We start from the raw sequence: 21621 nt of genomic DNA on the forward strand, positions 1-21621 counted from the left end.
AATTACGTTCTTGACATGGAAAATTACACCAATTTATAAATTTTCCATGTATTGAATCTAATTACTGGAGAGTGGTCTTAAATTCAGGGTTGTCTTGGATTCAAGCAAACATGGCGATTCTCTCTAAGATCTAGGCCCAGTGTATCTTGATTGTTCCTGAACTGCCTCTTCTCCCAGAGTGAATTGGGCAGTTCTTAGTATCAAATACATTCATAACGGCTGAAGAATGGAATCAGCAGAAGCAATGTGTAATATAAGAAAGGTGTTTCCCCTTTCTCCTTGTGTTCCTAACAAGAGTGATGTTCCTGACATGAGGACTCTCTATGGTGGGAAATATCAATAGCTCACAGCCATGAGAATGGCATACTTTTACTTGCAAGGTCTCCAGGTGCTTTATGACTGCCAAGGCTTACAACTCCCTGAAAAGGTAAGTATGTGTTATACCCATTTTACAAGCGAGTAAGCAGGCAACGGAGAGTGTCTTGCATGATTATTCAAACCAGCTTGGTGGCAAAATAGATAGTAAAATAGCTCCGAAGAGGCATTTCTTGAAGATGATTGGTATCGGATTCACCACTATTTTTTTTTCACATTGCAGACTACATCAGATATTCAGTGCCTGATGGACTCTCTTCATGATCCATTTGCTCTCGTTTACATTGACTGGGGGTAACTTCTTGGGCCTGTTGAAGTCAACTGGCATTCTACCCCTAAACTTGATAATAAGGCATCTGTCCTATCTATATAACTGCAATTGCTTCTGTAGAAAAATAATTCTAGGGAAAGATCTGGATCATTCATTGTCTCTTAATGAACTTTAGTTCTTAAGCCAAGTTTTGTACAACTCCTCCGCTGTCTTTCTGCACAATACCAGTACCAGTCAATGCTTAGCAGACCATCAGTGGTCCACAGACCCGAGTTCAGGATCTCCAGGCCTAAATGATGTAGTAAAGTGGTCAGGGATGTATGTGTTAGCCATGGTGGTCTGAGACAAAAAGAAATGCAAACCTCTAGCACTCTTGGTTCAGAAGTGATGCCTTTTATTAGACCAACTAAGAAATTGCAAAAAAAAATATCTTTTTCTGCAAGCTTTTGGGCACATATAGTAAAGTGGTGGTATTCTTCAGATGCTGTCATATAGTCACAGGAACAGTCTTTTTTTTTTTTTTTTTTTTTTTTTAAAGTCTTTGAAAAAAGGCTCTTGGGTCTTTTAAACTCTTCGATCTCTTGAGTGTATTTTAACAACTGATTCTTGTCCTTGCAATGGCAGGATATTGATAGCGCCCTTGTTCCCCCTGCTTTAACTGTGGCAAGTTAAAGGGTGCTTTTGATTTATGCCTGGTAGTTGTGTGGGGGGGCTTTTCCCACTATTTTTAAGGACGTTAGACAAACACTTGTCTAGGATGGAGTAGACAGGTGACCCTGCCTTCAGCACAGGGTTGGACTAGATGAAGTAGGCATCTGGCTGGGGTCATCTCACCCCGGCGCTCTTTCCTGCCCAGGCAGGAGGTCGGACTTGAGCTTCTGAGGTCCCTTCTGACCCTAACATCTATGAATATATGAAGTCCTTTCTAGCCCTGCTTTTCTATGCTTAAATACTGGCAAGAAATAGAATTAAGAAAATAAAATAAAGGAGTTAGATGACTTGGAGGGGGGGAGTTGCAGGAATATTTTTCTCTCGGTCTTCTGAAAACCGAACATATTGTAATGCTGTTGCATATCATAATAACGTAGCATGCCAAGGGAATAAGCACATCTGCATTCAAAACAGTGCTGTTTATAAATGTTTTTCAACCAGCATTAAAAATTCTCTACTTCCAGCATGGTGGCGACTGCTAACCTCCTTGCACAACATTTTATTTTTTTACAGTCACTGCAAGAAGCTAAATAACGTGCTGTATTAAAATAGTAAGAGTCATATTGGCTGTTTAAAGATGAGCTACACCGAGGCCTGTTTGAGGTGCTAGGAGGGAATGCGAGTCATGGCTCCGGACTTCAGGCTGGGGCCAGGTTCCACTATAAATAAATGCTATTTTTAAGTCCTTGTCAGTTTGTTTAGCAGATTAGGACTGACCTGAAAACTTCTGCTCTGACTTCAAGGCAAAAAAGAGATTTTTTTTTTTCTGTGAAGTCTGAAGAAATCGGTAAAACTTTTTTTTTGCTTTTGAACTGCAAGTCATTTTAAAAGTTGATTTAAAACCGGTGGGGAAGCAGGATGGACAGACAGCAAACTTCAAGTTGCCATTCCTGTTTAGTACCTCTCCTTTGATTGCCACTGAAATTAGCCTTCTTTCTTTTAACCCTTCAGGATTTCTAGCGAGTTTATTTCTTCTTGAACATAATAGGCTGTATTCCTGCCATTACTTCGATATCATTTTACCCCAATCTGTATCTCATCCGACTGCCCCTCTAGTCTGCTAGCAGTGGAAGCCAGGCTGTCTGTTTTGTGCACAGCTATTTTCATAGCTTTTTCCAGGCCCCCAAGTCGTCATCCTTTTTTTTTTTGTTTGAGTTTTTTGGGTCCAATCCTGCCAACCAACTCTCTTCGTGGTCTGTGACAAGACACAAGGCCTGCTCTCCCCCTTGCCTTTTCTGTTGCTGCATAGGCTCCTCATGGCATGAATTGTTGCTTAGGTGTACCCTCAGGGCCAAGAATACAGGAGCCCTAGCCTGGCTTGGCCGACTGGGTACTACTGCCATACCAATCGTAAATTCAGTTAATAATGCCAAAAAAAAAATGCTGGGCTTTCAAATGCATCCTGCTTCCCATGTCTACTTTGCTTAGATCTCAAGCCCTTCAGAAAAGGGGTTTTCTCTTCTGCATGTTGACTGTGTTCTGCAACTGCTGCCAAAAACTTGCTTTTAATTAAACAATGTTATGAATATTTTTTTTTCTGTGTCTTTATCATTTTCATATGCCTGTTAGCAGGCCTGGCGTTAAAACTCTAGGGGAATGTAACAAACTTTATTACTCTGTCTTTTAATATCTTTTGAAGTCTGTCCCGATAAGGCAGGTTTGATTTAGTGTTTCAAACTTTTGCTTAGTCTCTGGACTCGATGGTTACCCTACCCTTAAACAATGTTTAACATCCACTCTGTGTTTTGTGACATGTCGGTGTGTGCTCAGTCTCATAGCTCCCTGTCTGTGACTGTAGGACAAAGATGCATGGTAAGAAACAAAAATCCTTGGATGTTTCTGTGGTCCCTGGGATACAGCAGGACACTTACTTGTGGGTGAACATGGGTCTGCTCAGCTTACGTAAGAACATGGTGAACTCCAGAGTCATAAAGCTTCCTGGGCAACATCACATGTTGATGGGGAGCTGGGAGGACAGTACAACATGAAACCCATGGAGGACGGTGTGAGCTAGTGCTCCGCAGTGAATAAACTCTGCTGAAGTCCCAGATTTAATTCCCTTTTTATTTAACCACCAAGCCACGCTCCTTCAATAGTTTACGGGGTCCGTGGTGCAGCGTGGCTGAGAACACAAAGTTCCCGTCGACATCGGTTGGAGTCAGGCTGTTCAGCACCTTTGAAAATCAGGTCCCAGTTTTCTGCTTAACTTTACTTTATTATTCCGTGCGGTCGCTTTTTATTTTAAGCTGCAGAAAATGTCAGCGGATAAAGGTTGAGTAAAATGGCTAAGTTACTGGGTCATTAATATTTCATTATAATTGGAACGGCAGGAGAAATGATATTCTAACCACTGTTAACCTTTGTAAAACTAAATGAATTGCAAGGAAACCGTCTTCCTCCCTTCTCCTTCTTCTCTTGGCGTAAGTCATTTTAATTTCCTCTGCACATCTCTGGCTGTTTTTTTTCCACGGACAAAGTTTGAGCTACTTGAGGCTTTTTTATGCACTGCATTTAAAACCATGTCTACATTTTTCCCCCTAAATCTATTCTCTTCAATTCCCACTTCCATAGTAAATTACTTTCTAACAGTATACAAAGGTGTTATAAAGAGCCTTCAGGCCCTTCTGGTCTTATACCAGTTCCTTTCTTGATCTTGTTTCTTCCTATCCCTTACTTGCACAGAATCACAGACAACGAGGGCTGGAAGGGACCTCAGGAGGTGACATCTAGTCCAACCCCTGCTCACAGCAGGACAAGCCCCAACTACATCATCCCAACCAAGGCTTTGTCTAGCCCAGTTTTTAAAACCTCCAAAGACGGAGAGTCCACAACCTCTCTGGGTAACCGTTCCAGTGCGTTCCTACCCTCCTGGTGAGAGAGTTTTTTCCTGATATTTAACCTAAACTTCCCTTGCTGCAGCTTGAGCCCATTGCTCCTTGTCCTGCCATCTGCCCCCACTGAGAGCAGTCCAGCTCCATCCTCTTTGCAGCCCCCCTGCAGGGAGGTGAAGGCTGCTATTCAATCCCCCTCGGTCTTCTCTTCTGCAGACTCAATCAGCCCAGTTCCCTCTGCCTCTCCACCAGTCGTCCCCCAGCCCCCCAACCATTTTTGTTGCCCTCCACTGGACTGTCCCCAACATGTCCACATCCTTTCTGTAGTGGGAGCCACAGCTGGACACAGGACTCCAGATGTGGACTCCCCAGTGCTGAATTCACTTCCCTCCATCGGCTGGCAACGCTCCTACTGATGCAGCCCAGGATGCCGGTAGCCTTCTTGGCAACACAGGCACACTGCTAGCTCCTGTCCAGCTTCTTGTCCCCTGTCACCCCCAGATCCTTTTCTGCAGAGCTGCTGCCCAACCAGTCACCCCCAGCCTGTCCCGGTGTAGGGGATTGTTCCCTCCTAAGTGCAGGACTTTGCACTTGTCCTTGTTGAGCCTCATGAGATTCTTTTTGGTCCAGTCCTCCAAAATGTCTATTGCACTGTGAATCCTCACCCTACCCTCCAGCCTGTCTACTGCTCCCCCAACTTGGTATCATCTGCAAACTTGCTGAGGGTGCACTCTGCCATCTTCCTCAATTAATGAAGATATTGAACAAAACCAGCCTCTGGGGCACTCCACCTGAGACCTGCTGCCAACTAGACATCGGGCCATTTATTACAACTTTCTGAACCTGATGCATGAGCCAATTTTCTATCCACCTTACAGTCCATTCATCTAGCCCGTACTTCCTTAGCTTGCCTACAAGACTGTTGTTTCAAAAGCCTTGCTAGAATTAAGGTATTCCATGTCCACTGGTCTCCCCACGTCCACAGAGCCAGTCAGCTCATCGTAGAAGGCAATCAGGTTGGTCAGGCAAGACTTACCCTTGGTGAATCCATGCTGACTGTTCCTGATCACCTTCTTCTCCTCCAAGTGCTTACAAATGGATTCCTTGAGGACCTGCTCCATGTTTTTTCCAGGGACTTGGGTGAAGCTGTAAAGATGGGCAATCTTTGCCCCTTTCCAGTTGTCTGGGACCTTTCCCAATTTGCAAAGATGATGGGCAGCAGCTCTGCGGTCACATCGGCCAACTTCCTCCGCACCCTCGAGAGCATCTTCTTTTTCTCCCGTTTTCTCTTGCCGCATTGGTCGGTCTTTGCGCAGCTTGCTTGGCGATTTGTGACATTGGCCCACATACATAAAATAAACCCCGCTTTTTAGCTGCTAAGTGTTGTCTCCTTTTTTCCGTATTCCTCCATAAGACCGCTGCTGATTGCCGGAAGATTTAGTGTCAGTTTTCCCCAGTCCTGACATATCCTTTGCTTTCGTGAACAGCCGTTTTTTGTCATTTCACGCGCTGAGAGATCAGAAGCAGAGAGAGCATTTTTATTTTTGTAAAGCTTCATATACATTTATATTGCTGTGTAAATGATGATCTACATACGATGTTGAGTGTTTCGCTTTATGGGACTGACTGATTTGACTTTTCCAGGAATGAGCATTAGGGGGAGCTGTATGTATGCACAGGAATATGCTCTGCTTTAGTCATTTAGATCTCCTGGGGTCTTGCAGTAGGTGTTTTCTTTACTATTCTTTGCTTATTCAACGACTTATTTCTCTAACACCCATCACTGTAATGTTTCTTTAATCCACTCTCAAATGCTGTTTCTGAGAAACAGCAGCATTTGGTCCATCTGGGCATTATTTGTAGCAGCATAAATACCGGCAGCAAGTCAGACTCTGAAAATATTGATTTAAAAAAAAAAAAAAGAAATGTTGCAGCCAAAGCTCCCTGGAACCAGTTCGAAAGACTGGTGTGGGAACAAACATGCGTCTTCCTCCCAGGATCAAATCTCTTCTGTCCAGTCACTGTCAAAACACATAGCAGGTATGTTTTGCTCCCTCCAGTTCATTGCTTTTCAGACTTTTTGGACTTAAGGCACCCTCATTGGACTTGAGACACCCCACCATAACTTACATACAGGTATATGTGTATATATACAATATGACAGTGCTTATCTCCTTGCAGAGGGGCTGGGCAGTTGGAGTGGGGCATCAGCCAGGCAGGGGCAGTCCTGAGTCTGCATATATCTGCGCATCTTCTCATGCCTCTTTTATGTCCTCACACCTTTCCATACCTTTCAGAGGATCTGGTAACCCCCGATTGAGAATCTCTGCTTTAGTTCTTTCCCCCTCTGAGTGCCCAAACCACCGAGGGTGCTGTTACAGGTTACCTTAATCCTTTTTAAATCTGTGGAATAATGGGCGTGTTAAAACTAGAACAGTTTTAGAGCCGTCACAGGTTAGGCTTAATGCCATCTCTGACGGCTGTGACTTGGGGCTTAACAACAGCAACAGTATGGACCCCGAGGAAGCACGTGTCCCTGGACCTTATGCTCTTGCCATGGTCAGTGCTAGGCAGCCCTTTCCCTTCCTCCCCTCAAGAACATGGGAGGCTGGGGAGGGAGCCATGCCACCCTCCCACCTGCCACCACCACCACCATTTTTCTGACTAAGGGAGACCCACCTGGATATGGAGCAAAGGCAGAGAGGAGGGGCGTGTGCCTGGCCTCTGGTCCAGAGGCCTAGATATGCTCTCCTAGGGGTCCTTAGACCTGGCAGCATGGTGCCATGTGGACTGGAGTCATGGCCACTGGGGGCGGGTGGGGGCGTTGGCTTGGGGCAAGTATTACCCCTCTGGGCAGTCGAGCTTGGGAAGGTCTTCATAGACTTTATAGGTATTAGGGCTGGAAGGGTCCTCGGAGGATCGAGCCCCCTGCCTCAGGGGCAGGAAGTCAGCAGGGATCATAGGATCCCAACAAAATAAACATCCAAATGTGTCTTGAAGGTGTTCAAAGTAGGTGCTTGAACCACCTTTGGTGGCAGGCTATCCCAGACCTTGGGGGCTCAGACAGTAAAGAAGTTTTTCCTTGTGTCCAGCCTGAAACTGTCACGGAGGAGTTTGTGACCATTCGATCTTGTCATCCCTTGGGGCGCTCTGGTGAACAGACGTTCCCCCAGATCCTGGCGAACACCCTGATAAACTTATACATGGCCACCGGATCACCCCTGAGCCTGCGCTTTTCCAGGCTGAAGAGCCCCATATAGGTCTCAGCCTGGTGTCGTAAGGCCTGTTCTCCTGACTTCTGATCATGCGTGTGGCTCTCCTCTGCACTTTCTCAAGCTTCTCCACATCCTTTTTGAATTGTGGAGCCCAAAACTGGACGCAGTACTCCAGCTGCGGCCCCACCAAGGCTGAGTACAACGGGAGAATGACGTCCCGGGATTTGCTTGAGAAGCATCTATGGATGCAAGCCAGTGTTTTGGTCGCTTTACTAGCTGCAGCATCACATGAATGGCTCATGTTCATCTTGTGGTCAATTCAAACCCCCAAGTCCCTTTTGTCCGTAGTGCTAGCCAGCGTAGCACTGCCGAGCCTATAAGCATGCTGTGGGTTTTTCATCCCAAGATGGAAAACCTTGCATTTTTCAGCATTAAACACCATCAGGTTCTCATCCACCCGTTTCCTGAGCCTGTCCAGGTCAGCCTAGATCACCCTCCTGTCCTCAGGTGTGGACGTTTTACCCCAAAGTTTGGTGTCGTCGGTGAACTTGGCCAGCCCGCTTCTGACACCAATGTCCACATCATTGATGAAGATGTTGAATAGTGTTGGCCCAAGGACAGAGCCTTGAGGGACTCCTACTGAATTTGAGAACTGGTTCAGCACTAGAACTGGTGAGCAGTATTTTGGGGTGTTGCAGTAGATGACAAACTCATTGTGGGTTGACAGCGTGATACTGTCACAAAGCAAGCAAATGCAGTTTGGGGCTGCATTAACAGAAGCATTGTATACAAGGCAAAGCAAATGTACCTTTCTACTCGGTGCTGGATAGGTCTCATCTGAAGCATTGTGTCTAGTTTTGGACACTGCATTATAAAAGAGAGAGAAACTGGAGGAAGGCCAGAGGCAAGCGATGAAGATGACAACGGGGTTGGAATACAAGCCATCGAAGGACAGGTTGAATGAATTAGAATGGGTAGTTTGGAAGAAGGGAGGTTAAGGAAGGGGGCAGGATAATAGTTTTCAAATATTTGAAAGACTGCCATAAAGAAGATGAAGGAGCATTGTCCCCCCTGCCACCAAGGGCAGGGCACTTGGCAATGGATTTAAATTGCAGCAAAGCAGATTTTGATCAAATCTCAGGAAGTGCTCCCCTCACTATAAAATAAGTAGGAAAACAGAGCAAGCTGCCCGTGGTGTGGTGGCATCTCTTTCATTGAGTGTTTTTCAGCAGAGGCTGGATGAACATCTGTCTTGGATAGTATTGGAATAGCACAACCTGCACTTGTGTAAGGGGTTATAGTCAACCATCCCTGACATCAGCTTCACAACCTCACCAGTACAGACCTCTTTAAATTTTCCCTCCTCCTTCCATTCTCCATCACCATGAACAAAAGCCATCTTCTCTGTCACTCAGTCCTATAACTTGAATTGGTCTTCGACCACTCCATCCTTGCATCCAGGCTGCAACCAAACCATTCAGATTCATGCTAAGACAAACAGCTTTTCTTCCCATCCACACAGCTGAAATGTCGCCTTCCTGCTATGTCTGTGCATGCACACATGGATGGGCACACCCAGCTCGGCCACCTTAGAAATGGAAAAGAGGAATAGTTGGCATGCAGTAGCTCACCCTAACTAGTCCAGCTGCTACAGCCTCTTCCCCTCTGCCCTGATGCGTGCGTTCTTGAATCCGCCTTACATCCGTCACCTGCAAAGCTTGTTGTCCCGCTTCGCGAGATTACCAGCATCTCATCTGATTGAACCGCGTTGCTTCGTTTCCTTAAATAAGGGTGAGCTGCTGCATGCCAAGTGTTACTCTTTTCCATTCCTAAGGTGGCAGAGCCCCGTGTGCATGCACAGGTGCATGCTTGGACAAATGAATTCAGGCATTGCCTAAAAGCATGAGACTGGCTTTTGTAGATGTCTAGGTAGCAGCAATATTTTCCCAACTAGGTAGGTGGGGAAGAATACCAACCAAGGTCCGGAAGTAGGACAAGAGGGACACTGGCACAGTAGGGCCTGCGGGACCCTGAATGGACCTTGCCTCCACTTCAAACGTGCCCCCAAGGCTGGTAGTAAAATGATAGGCTTTCTTCTGCTTGCTTCTTGTATGGGCTGCCTTGGGAGCAGCTCACTTCTGAGCGTTTCGGCTATGAGGATCGGAAGGAAAGGGTGAACTCTCAGATAACAGATGACTGGCTCTACTCTGGCTTGTATCCCCGTGACATCCAGCTCTTTTGTGGAAGTGTTTGCAATCTTAGCTGACAAACCTTTCTGCCCTCAGCTGCGTAATTCGTTGTTTGGGTGGTGGCTTCGTAGATCTAAGAACAAAGAAGGGTACTTTACCCCTCAGAAAAGCAGCAGGAAAACCCTGTTGTCAGCTCGATTCTTATAATCAATCTCATGACATTTCTTTTCCCTTGCAGTTTTTAGGCCTACCTGATGATAAGACTTCCATTAAAAAAAATAATGGAGCTTCACAATTGCAGAGAACACCTGGCAAGTTTGAACTTGTAGCTCTAAAATCAGTTGACAATTACAGTGGGGTTTGGAGGTTTTTTGTTGTATACAATGCATTTCCACCCAAAAGAGGTCTAAAATTAAGGTCGCCTTTTACACCAAAGCTACATCATGGAAAAGAAGCTGAAATCGTTGTCAAAATGCCTAGAAGGCTTTCGAATTTTTGTGATTATATTTCCCCCTGCACCCACAGGTCTTTCATTTGGGGGCATAACCAATGTGTCTTATACATAGGTGTGCCTTCTGCATTGGAAAGTATGGTAAAAACTTTTTGAGTGGGATCTGGCTCATTCATGCAGCTTAGGATTGGCTGCATTGGCAAAGCAGACCTACAGAAGGGGACAAGAAAGATTGGGTGGGGGAAAGCACAGGAAGAATTGGTAGCAGTAGCTGTGCCCGAAAAAGGTTATATCTGCCAGTCCATCCCAGACTGTGACACTGCCCTTCTTGGAGTTGGGCTGCCTCAACACAACTCTTCCATTCAAAATAGCTGATAATTTTGAATGCCTCTCGAAATGCTCCAACAAGACGAAATCAATTGTTGGCCACTTTGACTCTTCCCTGATAAAGGGTCCAGAAATAGCACCACTGGGTCAAACGCTTGTAAATCTATTTCAGGAATAAAAAGCAGGGTTGCTACCTAGCCTGGATTTTGCAGGATCGTTCTCCTTTTCCCTGCACTCGGTAGGTAGGTTTAACTACTCGTCCCCAAACTTAAAGTGCTTGGAACGTTTTATGAGTGAGGCTGAAGGGGATGAAAAAGTTTCCTCCCCAAAGTGTTTTTCATTCAATCCTCCGCCAGAGACTGATCGAATTAAAGAGTGTACCAGACTGTAGCTCTGTTATAATGACAGCTATTCAAAATGAAGTGGGTGTGAGTTTATTAAACCCTTCTGCTGTCTTCTATTAGGAGAGCTCTTTAATCTGTAGATCAGGTCCTTCCTTTGCTATTGGCATCAGGTACCAGTTCAGCAAATGCCAGCTGTGCCATGCCAGTGCATGTATTGCTAAAAAAAGCCATTCAGATGATGTTTTGCCTACAGCAGAGCATTTAGGCTTTATGTATTTGCTCTGTGAATTTGAGATTTTTAATGCATTGAATAGTTGTGACCTATAACTTTCTGGCACATAAAAAGTTACTTTTACATAGCCCTTCAATAGTTTCCACTTCAACATAATTTGAGATGTTTTTCTAGTAATCATCCTGGTGCTTTCAGACATGAGAAAATGAGTCTTGCATAGTCATATGTTTTAGGTCCAAAGATGCACTGTATTTGGGGATTTAAAACTGCCGTTTTCAGTAGCCGATCTAATATTGGTGAATATGGCAGGATGGGTTTCATAATTTGGGTCCTAATGCTGGATTTCCTGCTCTCATTGCTGCGATGCCTCTTAGAGGAATGTGTGCGTGAAGTTTTCCAGTCGTGTTAAAATGAGAACTTACCAGCTAGCAAAACTTGTGACTTGATTTCTTTTTTGAACAGAAGGAAAATTTTTCTTTCGGAAAGGAAGTTAGCAAGGAGGGTGGTGAGGCAGGTCTTGTGTTTGGGGGAAATATTATAGAGGATATACTAAGAATGGTAGGCTTTTAAATAAATCGAACTATTGGAGTCCAGCTGAGCCATAAGCTGCTTTGGAGCGGTCCATTAGGCTTATGTCTATAAACAGCTAACACCTTTTTCATGAAATATCTTTTTAATATGTATTAATAATTTATTAACCCTGTGTAAACTATCAATGCACCCTTGATTTATTAAGCAGGGCTGTCCTACCCGCAGCCCAAAGGCTGCATCTGGCCTACAAGTGCTCCCCGTCTCTCCTCTGGCTTCTACTTTCTGCCCCTGTTCTCCATAAGCTGAGCCACACATCTGTCATTAGCTGGACGTTCCTGTTCAGATGAAAACTTTCCAGCCCTGCCAAGCAACTGCACTAAACCTAGCATTAAGCATTGCTTTGGCAAACAGTGATGGGCAGCACCATTCAGATATCATATTTTTAGTGTCTGTATTAGTGGTGAAAGAGGGGAGGGGAAAGTCTCTGGTCCCAAGAGCATAGGTTCACACATCCAGTTGTGCAACTGGAGGATTGAAGACGCAGCCTGTCTGAATACGTGGCAGAAGAGTGAAGAAGATCAGCCGTGTTGGTCTAGGTTCCACTATTTTTGTTGGACCCCCTTTCTTTTTTCTCAGCTGGGATCATTATCATGTGTAGTGTAGTGAGCGTTCGGGTTTCCCCGAGAAAGAGGAGAGGAGACTGCCTACCATGCCCTTCAGTAAATGTTTTGACATTCATGCTGGCAAAGATAACGGGAGCCTTAGGACAATAATTGGCACTTAAAAATGTCACTGTTCCATCATTCGCTTCTGCCTGTCCACAGCCGCTACGTGGTAGAAGTGAACATCCATCTGGACAAAGCCTGATCTTGTCTAGGGGAGGAGAAGTACAGGTAACACAGACCGTCTGTTCGTACATGCCACTAAATACAGCAGTCCTTTCTTGTTGGAAAGAAAGGGAAGACTTGCGTTATAAAATCCTGGATCAGTGGCTGTGTTTGGATGCATTCTTTTGTCCTGATGACGATTCACAGCTAAATCTAAATGTCTGATTGGGTGAAGGCCAAAGGCATGTTGCTTCTGAACAGGCAAGATATCAAACAATAAAAAGGAAGGCTCTTACAACAACAAAAAAACCCAACTTCAGATCATTATGACGATTTTACAATGGACAAAAAGAATGAACATCAACTTTGAGCATTTGGGAATAAGTGTGACGGGTATTTTGTAAGCCCACTTGTATTAGGAAGCAGGTATTGTCCAAGATTAACACAAGATGCTTATTTCTGCCTGCCAGATCACATAGGGCGCCTATACGCATGCATCGAGTCTGCTGGAGCATGGTAATGTCCGCACTCCAGCGTCACGTATATCAGAGTCCCTGTACTGAAAAATGGCAGCGGGGGCACTTTTCAGCGCAGGGACGCTAATACACGTGACACTCCAAGTGCTTTAATTAAAGTGGCTCTTGGAGCTGCTCTAATTAAAGCACCCCCTGCCTCCCAGAGCACATTTATAAATGCCCATATTTCTCTGTTAACTTATCAAATTAATTTCTTCTTCTTGTCTGGAAATCGATGAAGGTTGAGTGGCCCTTTGGTACTTATGTATGCTGCTATCCTTTTGACTTAATAGGATCATGATAGAGACATTATCCTAGAGTTAGATCTGAAAAATCATTACTACTTACCTGCATACCGTACAGCGTGTTCAGTTCTTCAGCTTTCATTGCTCTGCTCCCCATCCCCTGCAATGGTTGTCACTTTTAGGTTGTGAGTTAATGACAAATATTTTGGGGGCAGCAGTCACTGGAAGTATGCGGGACCTCTTACCCCATCTTTTTTCTTTCTTACCCCATCCTTTTTCACTCAAGAACATCCCCTGCCTTGCTTCCTTCATCCCAGGATATATTCCTTGTGCCTGCCCGTTCATTAATGCTTAGTCCCGTTTATGTATTTGTACTATTATTGCATCTGGGGCCAATCATGGACCAGAACCTCAATGTACTAAATACTGTATCAAGGACGGTGCCCTTCCCCGAAAGCCCACAATATAAGCATTGGACTAGAGACAACAAATGGACCGCGCGGATGGATTTAGACGTCTCGGGGAGAAGAGGGAAACTGGGATAACGTAAGTCATGGGACAAGCCGCGTTTGAGGAGCTTAGCTGTTATCAAGATTTTTTTTTTCTTAATTGTAAATGTCATTTTAAAGGAGGGGTTGTGCAAGTGTTTACAGGGTGTTCCCCTAGACGGTGAGAGGCAGCATGAGAGAGAACAGAAAGTCCCCCAGGGGTTTTTGACTTATCCCTGCACCCTGACTGCATGCTGTACCATGCTCCCCACCCTTACTCTCCTACCCCAACAACCTTGCTTCCCCATCCCAGCATGGACCAGAAAAAAAAGCCAGCTTTCCAGTCTAGCGGAATAATAGGCAGTTGATGGGAGAGCAGCAGCAACAACAGCTCGTGGCTAGTGGGGAGGAGTGTACAAGGCCCCGAAAGAAAGCTTCCTGAAAGGTGTGGCGCTCCTCGGACACCACGTGACGCTGCTGTGCTCTCTGTCTGTCCTTCAGCACTGCCTCCAGCTTCTTTCCGACCAGGGGTCTTCAATCCTCTCCAGCTGCTTAGAGTTTTTATGGAGGGGTATTTCTAACCCAAATATTTACTGACTGTAAAATTGTGGACAGATGGCAACCTTGATTGGAGGAGCACTGTAGAAAGCAAAAGCATGTTCAATGAGTTTAGACATGGAGAAGAGAGGAGATGGGGCTATCTATGATTGGTAAGTCAAGCGGGGCCAAGGGTGTGCTTTTTAGAGGGGCTAAAGCTCACTTCTGTTGTGATGAAAAATTGCCAGGGAAGAGTGAGAGGTCAAGGAGAAGAATTGGGGTATGGATGAGATGCAGGGAGCAAGGAAGTGGAAAGATGGGGTCGGGTCAGTGAGGCCGAAGGAGTAGAGTGGAGAAGGCGCTTGTCTTTGGGAGACATGGGAGAGGGAAAGAAATGCAAAGAGAGGAAGTAGGCCAGGATATAGTTGGGTATTTTTCTCTTGGAAGAAGGCTGTGCGATTCTCTCAAAGCACCCATGAGTTGCAGAGACCCTCAGCCTTTCCTGGCCACCATCCTGGGAGATGCAAAGAACAAAAACCATGTGTTTTTATCAGCTAACATGTCTATGCCGTGTGCTAAATTTAGCTGCCCGAGGGAACCTTGTGGCAAGTTTATCGGTGACCCCAAAGAGACCAATGTGATCTTCAGGCCTGACTCCCCATGTAACACAGGCCATAATTCCGTGTATTAGACAGGAGGAAGGATAATGTGGTTGTTTCCCCCTGCTTCAGTCTCCCTCCAGAACTTCCCGAATGTGGCTGTGCCCCAGGGTTGCCATGTCCGGTACGTCGCGGGGCAGCCACGGGCCGGGCCTGTGTCTTTGAGAGGCATGGTCTGAAATACATGCATACGTGTCTTGGAAGTGGCAACCTCTGCTCCTGGTTTGAGCTTCTCACGCACAAATGCTGACAGCATGTTCTCAGCACTTCAAAATTCAAAGACCTCCTGGGTCCTGCATCAAAGCTGTGGCCAAACTACAGAGAAGACACAGGTTGGCAAAAGCAATGCACTGAAATGAGATACCGTATTTTCTCACATACGATATGCCACTGGGTATAATGCATACCTTGTTATTGAAAACCAGCGTGAAGGAAGAAAGGTCTTTCCTTGCCTATGAGTAACTGAGAGCTGCTGGGGGACAGAGCCTGCTCATTCTGCTCAGCCGCATGCAGATTTCACCTTTGCTGGCAGAAACTGCTCTTACCGCATTTCTCGCATGTAACGTGCACTCAGATTTCCAGCAGCTGAAAGGTAGAGCGCAGGTTGTGCGCAAGAAAATGCAGTATTTGATACTTGCTGGTGTGCCCTTGAATGCCCCGTGCGGATCCTAAGGGGGAGATCTGTCAAGGTTCATGCAGCATGCTCTGGGGTGCCTGAGAAGAGAGGTTATTTGAACAGGAAGACGTGTAGACGGAAATATGGACGCAGCAAGGTGCCAAGGGCATGAGCAGCCATTAGAGTGAAGGGGAATGTAGCAGGACAGCTGAACAGACCTATGAAAAACAGTCTTCCTGAGCTGGTTGTTCATGCGCAGGGACCTACTTAAATCGCACTTTTGCAATTTTGGCAGAAAGTGCAAAAAGCAGCAGTTTCCACAATCTCTGCAAAAAATGGCGTTTGCTGCAATTTCCTGAGGAATTTACCTGGAAAAAAAAATTTCTAAAAATAAAATGCTGGCTCCCCAGTCTCATAGCCCACTGTGATGGTAGGGGGGAGGCACCGGCTGGCCGAGCAGTATGAAGGGGAGCAGTCAAGATAGCAGCCTCCCCCTCATCCCATTGCAAAATGCCCATGAAAGTGGCTCTGCACATCGTGAGTGGGCTGCAGAAAATGCTGTGTCTTATCCCGATTTAGGTAGGTCCCTATTCATGAGGCTGCTGACTGCCAGTGTTGGGGCATGTGAATACTGCCGTTGCAGCATTCGCATGTAGCTGCTTATGCCACCAATGTGGCTCAGTGCCAGAATTTAGCCTCAAGTAAAATGTTAATTTAAAAGCAAATAAAAGTGTCTTTTTGCATTATGTTTCAAGGCCGTGTGAGCTGCATCTTTAAAAAGTGAGCATCAGGTATTCTGGCTTGTATTACACTCATCACTGTCAGCAAGGTCAGCTTCCATCCTGGCTGTACTTTTGCTTCGTATGATTTTTCATATCTTCCCTCCTCTCTGTTAAAGCTTGTCCATTGTTATTCTGCTGGGTCTTAAATTCACTAGAAGCTAAAAAAAAAAGGAAAAGTAAAGCCATGTCTGGACTGCTAGCTTACTGTGCCCAGTAGCGATACCCTATAACAAGCCATGCAGCCTTGTGTCTGCTGCCTTCTGGACTAGAAGCAATGTAGCTGCGCCTGTACGGTGCCAGGGGTTGGGTCCTTGGCACTGATTTAGCTGGCCCACAGTGCTGTACGGGTGCATCTAAACATCGTCCAGTCTGGGAAGAAGCACACACAGAGCTGCGTTGTATGTTCAAAGACACCACTGCTGGCTTTGCAGCCAGGGCGAGGCCTTAGATGTCATTGCCTGTAATGCTGGGATACTCGGTGTTTGTTTGAAAACGAATCCCCAAAATCATAACGTTTAATTTGCCGAAACGTTGGCTCTGAAAAGCAAAAAGAAAAAGCAGTAATTTTGGCTGTGATAGATTGCTGAGTAATATTTTTTTTTTTCCTTTTGAGGTAGCTTCTCCTCTGAGTACTTGTTAAAGGTTGCTTTACAGCATATTCAGTCTGATTCATTTTTGCCATCAAAAAATTTAAGCTGTCAGTAGGGTTCTAGCAGCTTATTCCCAGATGACTCATTTAACCATATCATGGGACATAAGCTCCTTTTTTGTGTTTCCAGTTTATTCCTTGGTAAAATCGGTATACTACTCACTAGGTCTCACGAGAATTAATGTTTGCGGAGCACTTTTCTCTGCTGTGGCATCCTTCATCGAGGGACTTCAAAAGGTTATGCAAGATATTGTCTAGCATTTATTTTGTTAGAGCTTTCAAATGTATCATCATACATGATGAATAAGGACAGTAAAGTCTTTGTTTTTTTTCTCCTCCGCAGTTGTTTCCTGTCTTTGCTCCTCGTGGCTGCTGTGGTTTGGAAGATTAAACAGAGTTGCTGGGCATCACGACGGAGAGAGGTCATAATTCTAGAAATGAATGATGTTTTCCAAGAGCGCTGTTGTTTCTTGCATGCACTTAAGCGTATACATACTGCATTCTCCTTTGGTTAAAGATAAGGTCTAAAAATCTATAAATACTTCAGTTCACAACAGTTTATAAGAAATACTTTGATTGGCAATGCGATTCTCAGCAAGGGTGCCGCAGTGCGCTGAAATCCTGCCCAGGGTGTCCCAAGCTGCTAAGCAATGTCAACGCTGTTAGGTGTGCAAACATGATGCACAAGATTTCAAATAGGAATCCAGAGTATTAAAAATATTCTGGCCTGGTGTGATGTTTACAGGTTCCTTGCAACAGAAAAACTGCTCTATTTTCTTTTCCATAGTCAAAGAAGAAGTCAAAACTTAGAAATAGTGTTTTCTGAGGGTGCCTAAAACCTGGTGAGGGGCCCGGGCATTTTTGTCTCCTACCTTGTCATCTTGATGTTGAAGTTTTACTCATGACCCAGATTTGTGGCAACAATACTACATTGTCATAACTCTTAAGTACAGACCTTCAAAAGTGTACAGCAGTGTAGACAGGAAAGCTGCCGTTACAGCCCAGCGTCTTTTCTGAAGCTGCCTTGGTTCCCACTTCAAACTGCCACTCATTTAATCGGGGTTGCTGGTTGTAGCCACGTTGGTCTAAGGACATAGGCAGACAAGGTTCTTTGGGTAGGTATCACATCTACCCAAAGAAACTTGTTTACAATGAAATGAGTAGACTTATAGGGCTGTATCAGTAGTTTGAAGACTACGGTGTTTCAAGAGCATTGTAACCAAGAGAAAAAAGGGACTCAGGAAATGCACAGAGAAGTGCACACTGCTCAAGTCAGCCAGAATATCTCAACTTTGCGTATCCCTCCCTGAGAGATGCCAGCCTCCCCTCTCACCCATAGGCACGCCAGCCTTGTCTGCTAACATGTGGATGCCTGGCCAATTCTGGCAGGTGCTGGGAATCTTCTAGCAGCTGAATTAGGACTGCTTAGGATATCATCTCTCTCACATGCTCACACCCACACACACTCAGTGAATGAATCATAGAGAAGTCAGCCTGGAAGGGACCTCTGGAGGTTATCTAGTCTAGTGTTTCTCAACCAGTGGGACGTGATGGTCGTGTAGGCAAAGGTCATGTAGGTGGGTCTTTTAACATCCTTAAAAATTTCCATTAATGATTAATATAATACTAAAATGCACGTAAACGTAAAAATGCACTTCTTGGGAAAAGTGGGGTTTTGTTTTTATCGTGGTGGAGCCAGAGTTTTTTTTGACAAAATGGCTGGTGGGATGCAAGGTGCAAAAGATTGAGAACCGCTGATCTAGTCCAACCCCTGGCTGAGGCAGGATCATCCCTATCCAAGCCACCCTGTATGAATAGCTCCTTAAAGTCAGGTCTCTGCTGTTGCTGCTTTTATTGCAAATATGCAGTTCCACTAAGCCGTATTTTGATCTAAAAGTAGAATACTGGGGGGGTCGACCTAAGACCTGACGCTGCAAAATGTTACCATGTCTTGTTGCTTATATGCTGCAGTATAACTATAGCTATGAAGCATGGATCTCCATCTGAAATGCAGGGGTTTTTTGGGTTGCATTCCTGATCTTTCTATCGATGTCCTACGCACCTTTGTGCAACCTCACTCTGCTTCTGTTTCCTCATCCACAAAATAAGATGAGTTGCACTTTATCTCTTAGACACATTAGGGCTGAACTTATTAACGCTTAAAAAGCAGATGAGGGGGGTGGGCTCGGAGGGAGGTGCTATAGGAGTGCAAAGTATAAATGTTGCGGTGGTGGCAGAGTTGCGAGGGACCTGGTGTGGGAGAATAGAAGGCACTGTAGGAACGAAGACATTTGAGAGTCGGTCCTGTGTTCTGATCTTGGCTCCGGCGCTCACCTGCCGTGGGTCCTAGAGCAGCTAATTTCCTTTGTCTGCCCAAGTTCCTATTCGTAATGTGGGGATAACACGTAGTTCCCTCAAGGGTATTTGGAGGATTAATTTTTACAGTCCTTTGAAGATCTAAAGTTCTGTATAAGTGCTTATGTCCCTGCCTATCTTCAAGAATCCACATTCGGTTTTATTTTACTCTAAAGTAATGTAAATAATGTAGAATTGCTAGATGCGAGGATGTCCTTTCTAATTATAATGCAGCCGGCTGTTAGATCAGATAACTTTTTTCTCATTCCTCTTCTGTCATACGCTCAATATTCTCTCTCGTTACTAGTGAATTAATATTCATAATGTCATTTAAGCTTTTCAAACACATTAACACTACTTGGCTATATCATTGCAGTCTTTGAGAATTTACCTGGTCTTCTGAAGCTGCTAGGATTTAGCACTAATGGCCATTTTTTCCCCCTCTCACCATCTAGACAAGGAGGAGAGCTAAAGTTCAGCTTCAAGTTTCCTGTTGATTTCTTGGTTAAATGTTAATTAAGGCTTATACTGAATATAGGCTGAAAAATGCCATGTTTTTTGCCTGGAGCGAAGTCGAAATATTTAATGGTAGTTTAAAAGGAAAATGTCACTAGCGTGTCCCCCTTTAGGCATGGGGACATCTCTAAGTCCCAGATTGGATGGAGAGGTAGCTTGGCATTAGCATATTTTTACTCTACTCCGTTCAGTTTGCAAGTGCTGTCACAAATTGAAGGACAGCTTGTCAAAATTTTCTGTTTTAGAAAGGTTCTTCTCTGCCTTTCTTGTGTCACTTCTTTTTCTTCCTCCACTGAAGCCCTTGTCATGAAGTTGTCATTTCCCAGGAACTTCATTTTTATCCACACAAGAACTGGAGAGTAAAGTGCACGTGATCCTCAGGTGAAAGGCACTCTCCCAGTTCAAAGCAAAGGGTAGCTTGTTGCCTAGTGTATATACACTCTTATTATGTACCTATCTGGCAATGCAGCATGCTGCACCGGAGTTCATTTGAAACAAATTGGGGATTTTGGTCCTCATCCTATTCTCTATTATCAGAATGCTTTATGGATTGGTTTTGGTGTCAGATATCCTGAATTCTTACTGTCCCTCCGATGTGTCTGCTGTTCTGTTAGCTCTTTGTCATTCAGATCCAGCCATCTTCAGACTGAATAGGACAAAGAAAAAATTCAGGTCAGTGACTCCATTTCCTTTTTGTGTAGTAGCGTTTTAAGTCTTAGACATTTGAGAGAGCATCCCAAGAAACTTTGTAGGAAGGCTTCAGGATGATTGTCAGGTCCAAATTAACTATGAAAATAAAGTAAGCTGTATACATTTGGAGGCCCCTTGCAGCTTATAATGGTTTTAGTTTTCCCCCAGAGATGCTCTGAAAACATACACTTGATAAAGGGATCTCCTGGGCCATTATCAAGTCCAGGGCCCTGCTTTCTGCAGTCACTCAGGTGCGGTATGAGGGGTCCACCATCTGATTTTAGATTTTTCCTTTGCCAGGTCTTTTTATTCCTTTGTAGTATGATGCAGAAAACCTTAGTTGATCCTGGGAACAGGGTGAGAAAACTTTGGGGGTGCAAAGACTAGACAGTGGCCACTGTCTCCTGTACTGCGTATCACCAGGAATCTCTGATAGATGGAGGAGGAGGAAACGGGAGCAACAGTAGCAGGTTGAAGCCTGTTTTAATGAGAGAGAAAGTACAACGCTGCAGTCACAACAGAGAGATTAGCGGTCAATCTGTGGCCGCTTGTGGCATAGGCAGCTTCTGTGTGTGGCTCATGGCAGGATGGGGAGGGAGCAGGGAACATGGTGGCAGATCGGGCCGGGAGCAGAAAGCAGAACAGGAGATTAGGCAGAGGAGAAAGGGATTGGAGAGGCACTCGAGAAGAGTGTGGGGCTTACTTTATGGCAGTGGCATCGCAAGACAAGTTGGTGCCGTGGGCCAATGCAAGAAACCATTTCCAGACCCTGCGGACCTTGAAGACTACCAGCCAGCCTAAGATCTTCCATTTTCGGGCAAGGTACTGAAGAAATCTGTCCAATTCCCAATGCCGCTACTGCCTTAATCCTCCTGCAGTTGGAGCTCTGACCTCATCACAGGGCAAAACTGGCAATAGTTTTAATGGAAAACACCTGTGTTCATCTGTCCAGATCTTGCTGCAGCATTTCCTTCTCTGAAGAGGGCATGGTGCTGTCTTCTCTAAAAATACTGTCACAGGTTCACGGGAAAGTTGTGAAGTGGGTCCACCTCCATCCTCTTCCTAGATGCTCCCAGCAACTGGCAGCTGCTACTTCTGTCTCCTGAGAGCTTGCTTATGGAGTCAAGCAAAGCTAATCATGCTTCCCATGTTTTATAAAGAGCATCATATGCAGTTGAGATGCTGCAGTCTCATACAGGCAATGTACAGATGATACCCCAACTAAACTTCAGTTTTACTTCCAGTGCAAATATTGCCAGTGCCTG

General features: G+C 45.1%; 1 protein-coding gene across 1 annotated transcript in view; it reads left to right on the forward strand.

The window, feature by feature from the left end:
- Window positions 1-21621, forward strand: part of ATRN (attractin) — a 179528-nt gene that overhangs the window by 116751 nt on the left and 41156 nt on the right. Inside the window, exon 26 of the mRNA XM_025200696.1 lies at window positions 17139-17217. Within this exon, the coding sequence (XP_025056481.1) occupies window positions 17139-17217 (79 nt within the window). The remainder of the gene's footprint in view (window positions 1-17138; window positions 17218-21621) is intronic.

This window comes from Alligator sinensis, unplaced genomic scaffold (assembly GCF_000455745.1).
Source record: "Alligator sinensis unplaced genomic scaffold, ASM45574v1 scaffold12_1, whole genome shotgun sequence".
NCBI classification, from domain to species: domain Eukaryota; kingdom Metazoa; phylum Chordata; order Crocodylia; family Alligatoridae; genus Alligator; species Alligator sinensis.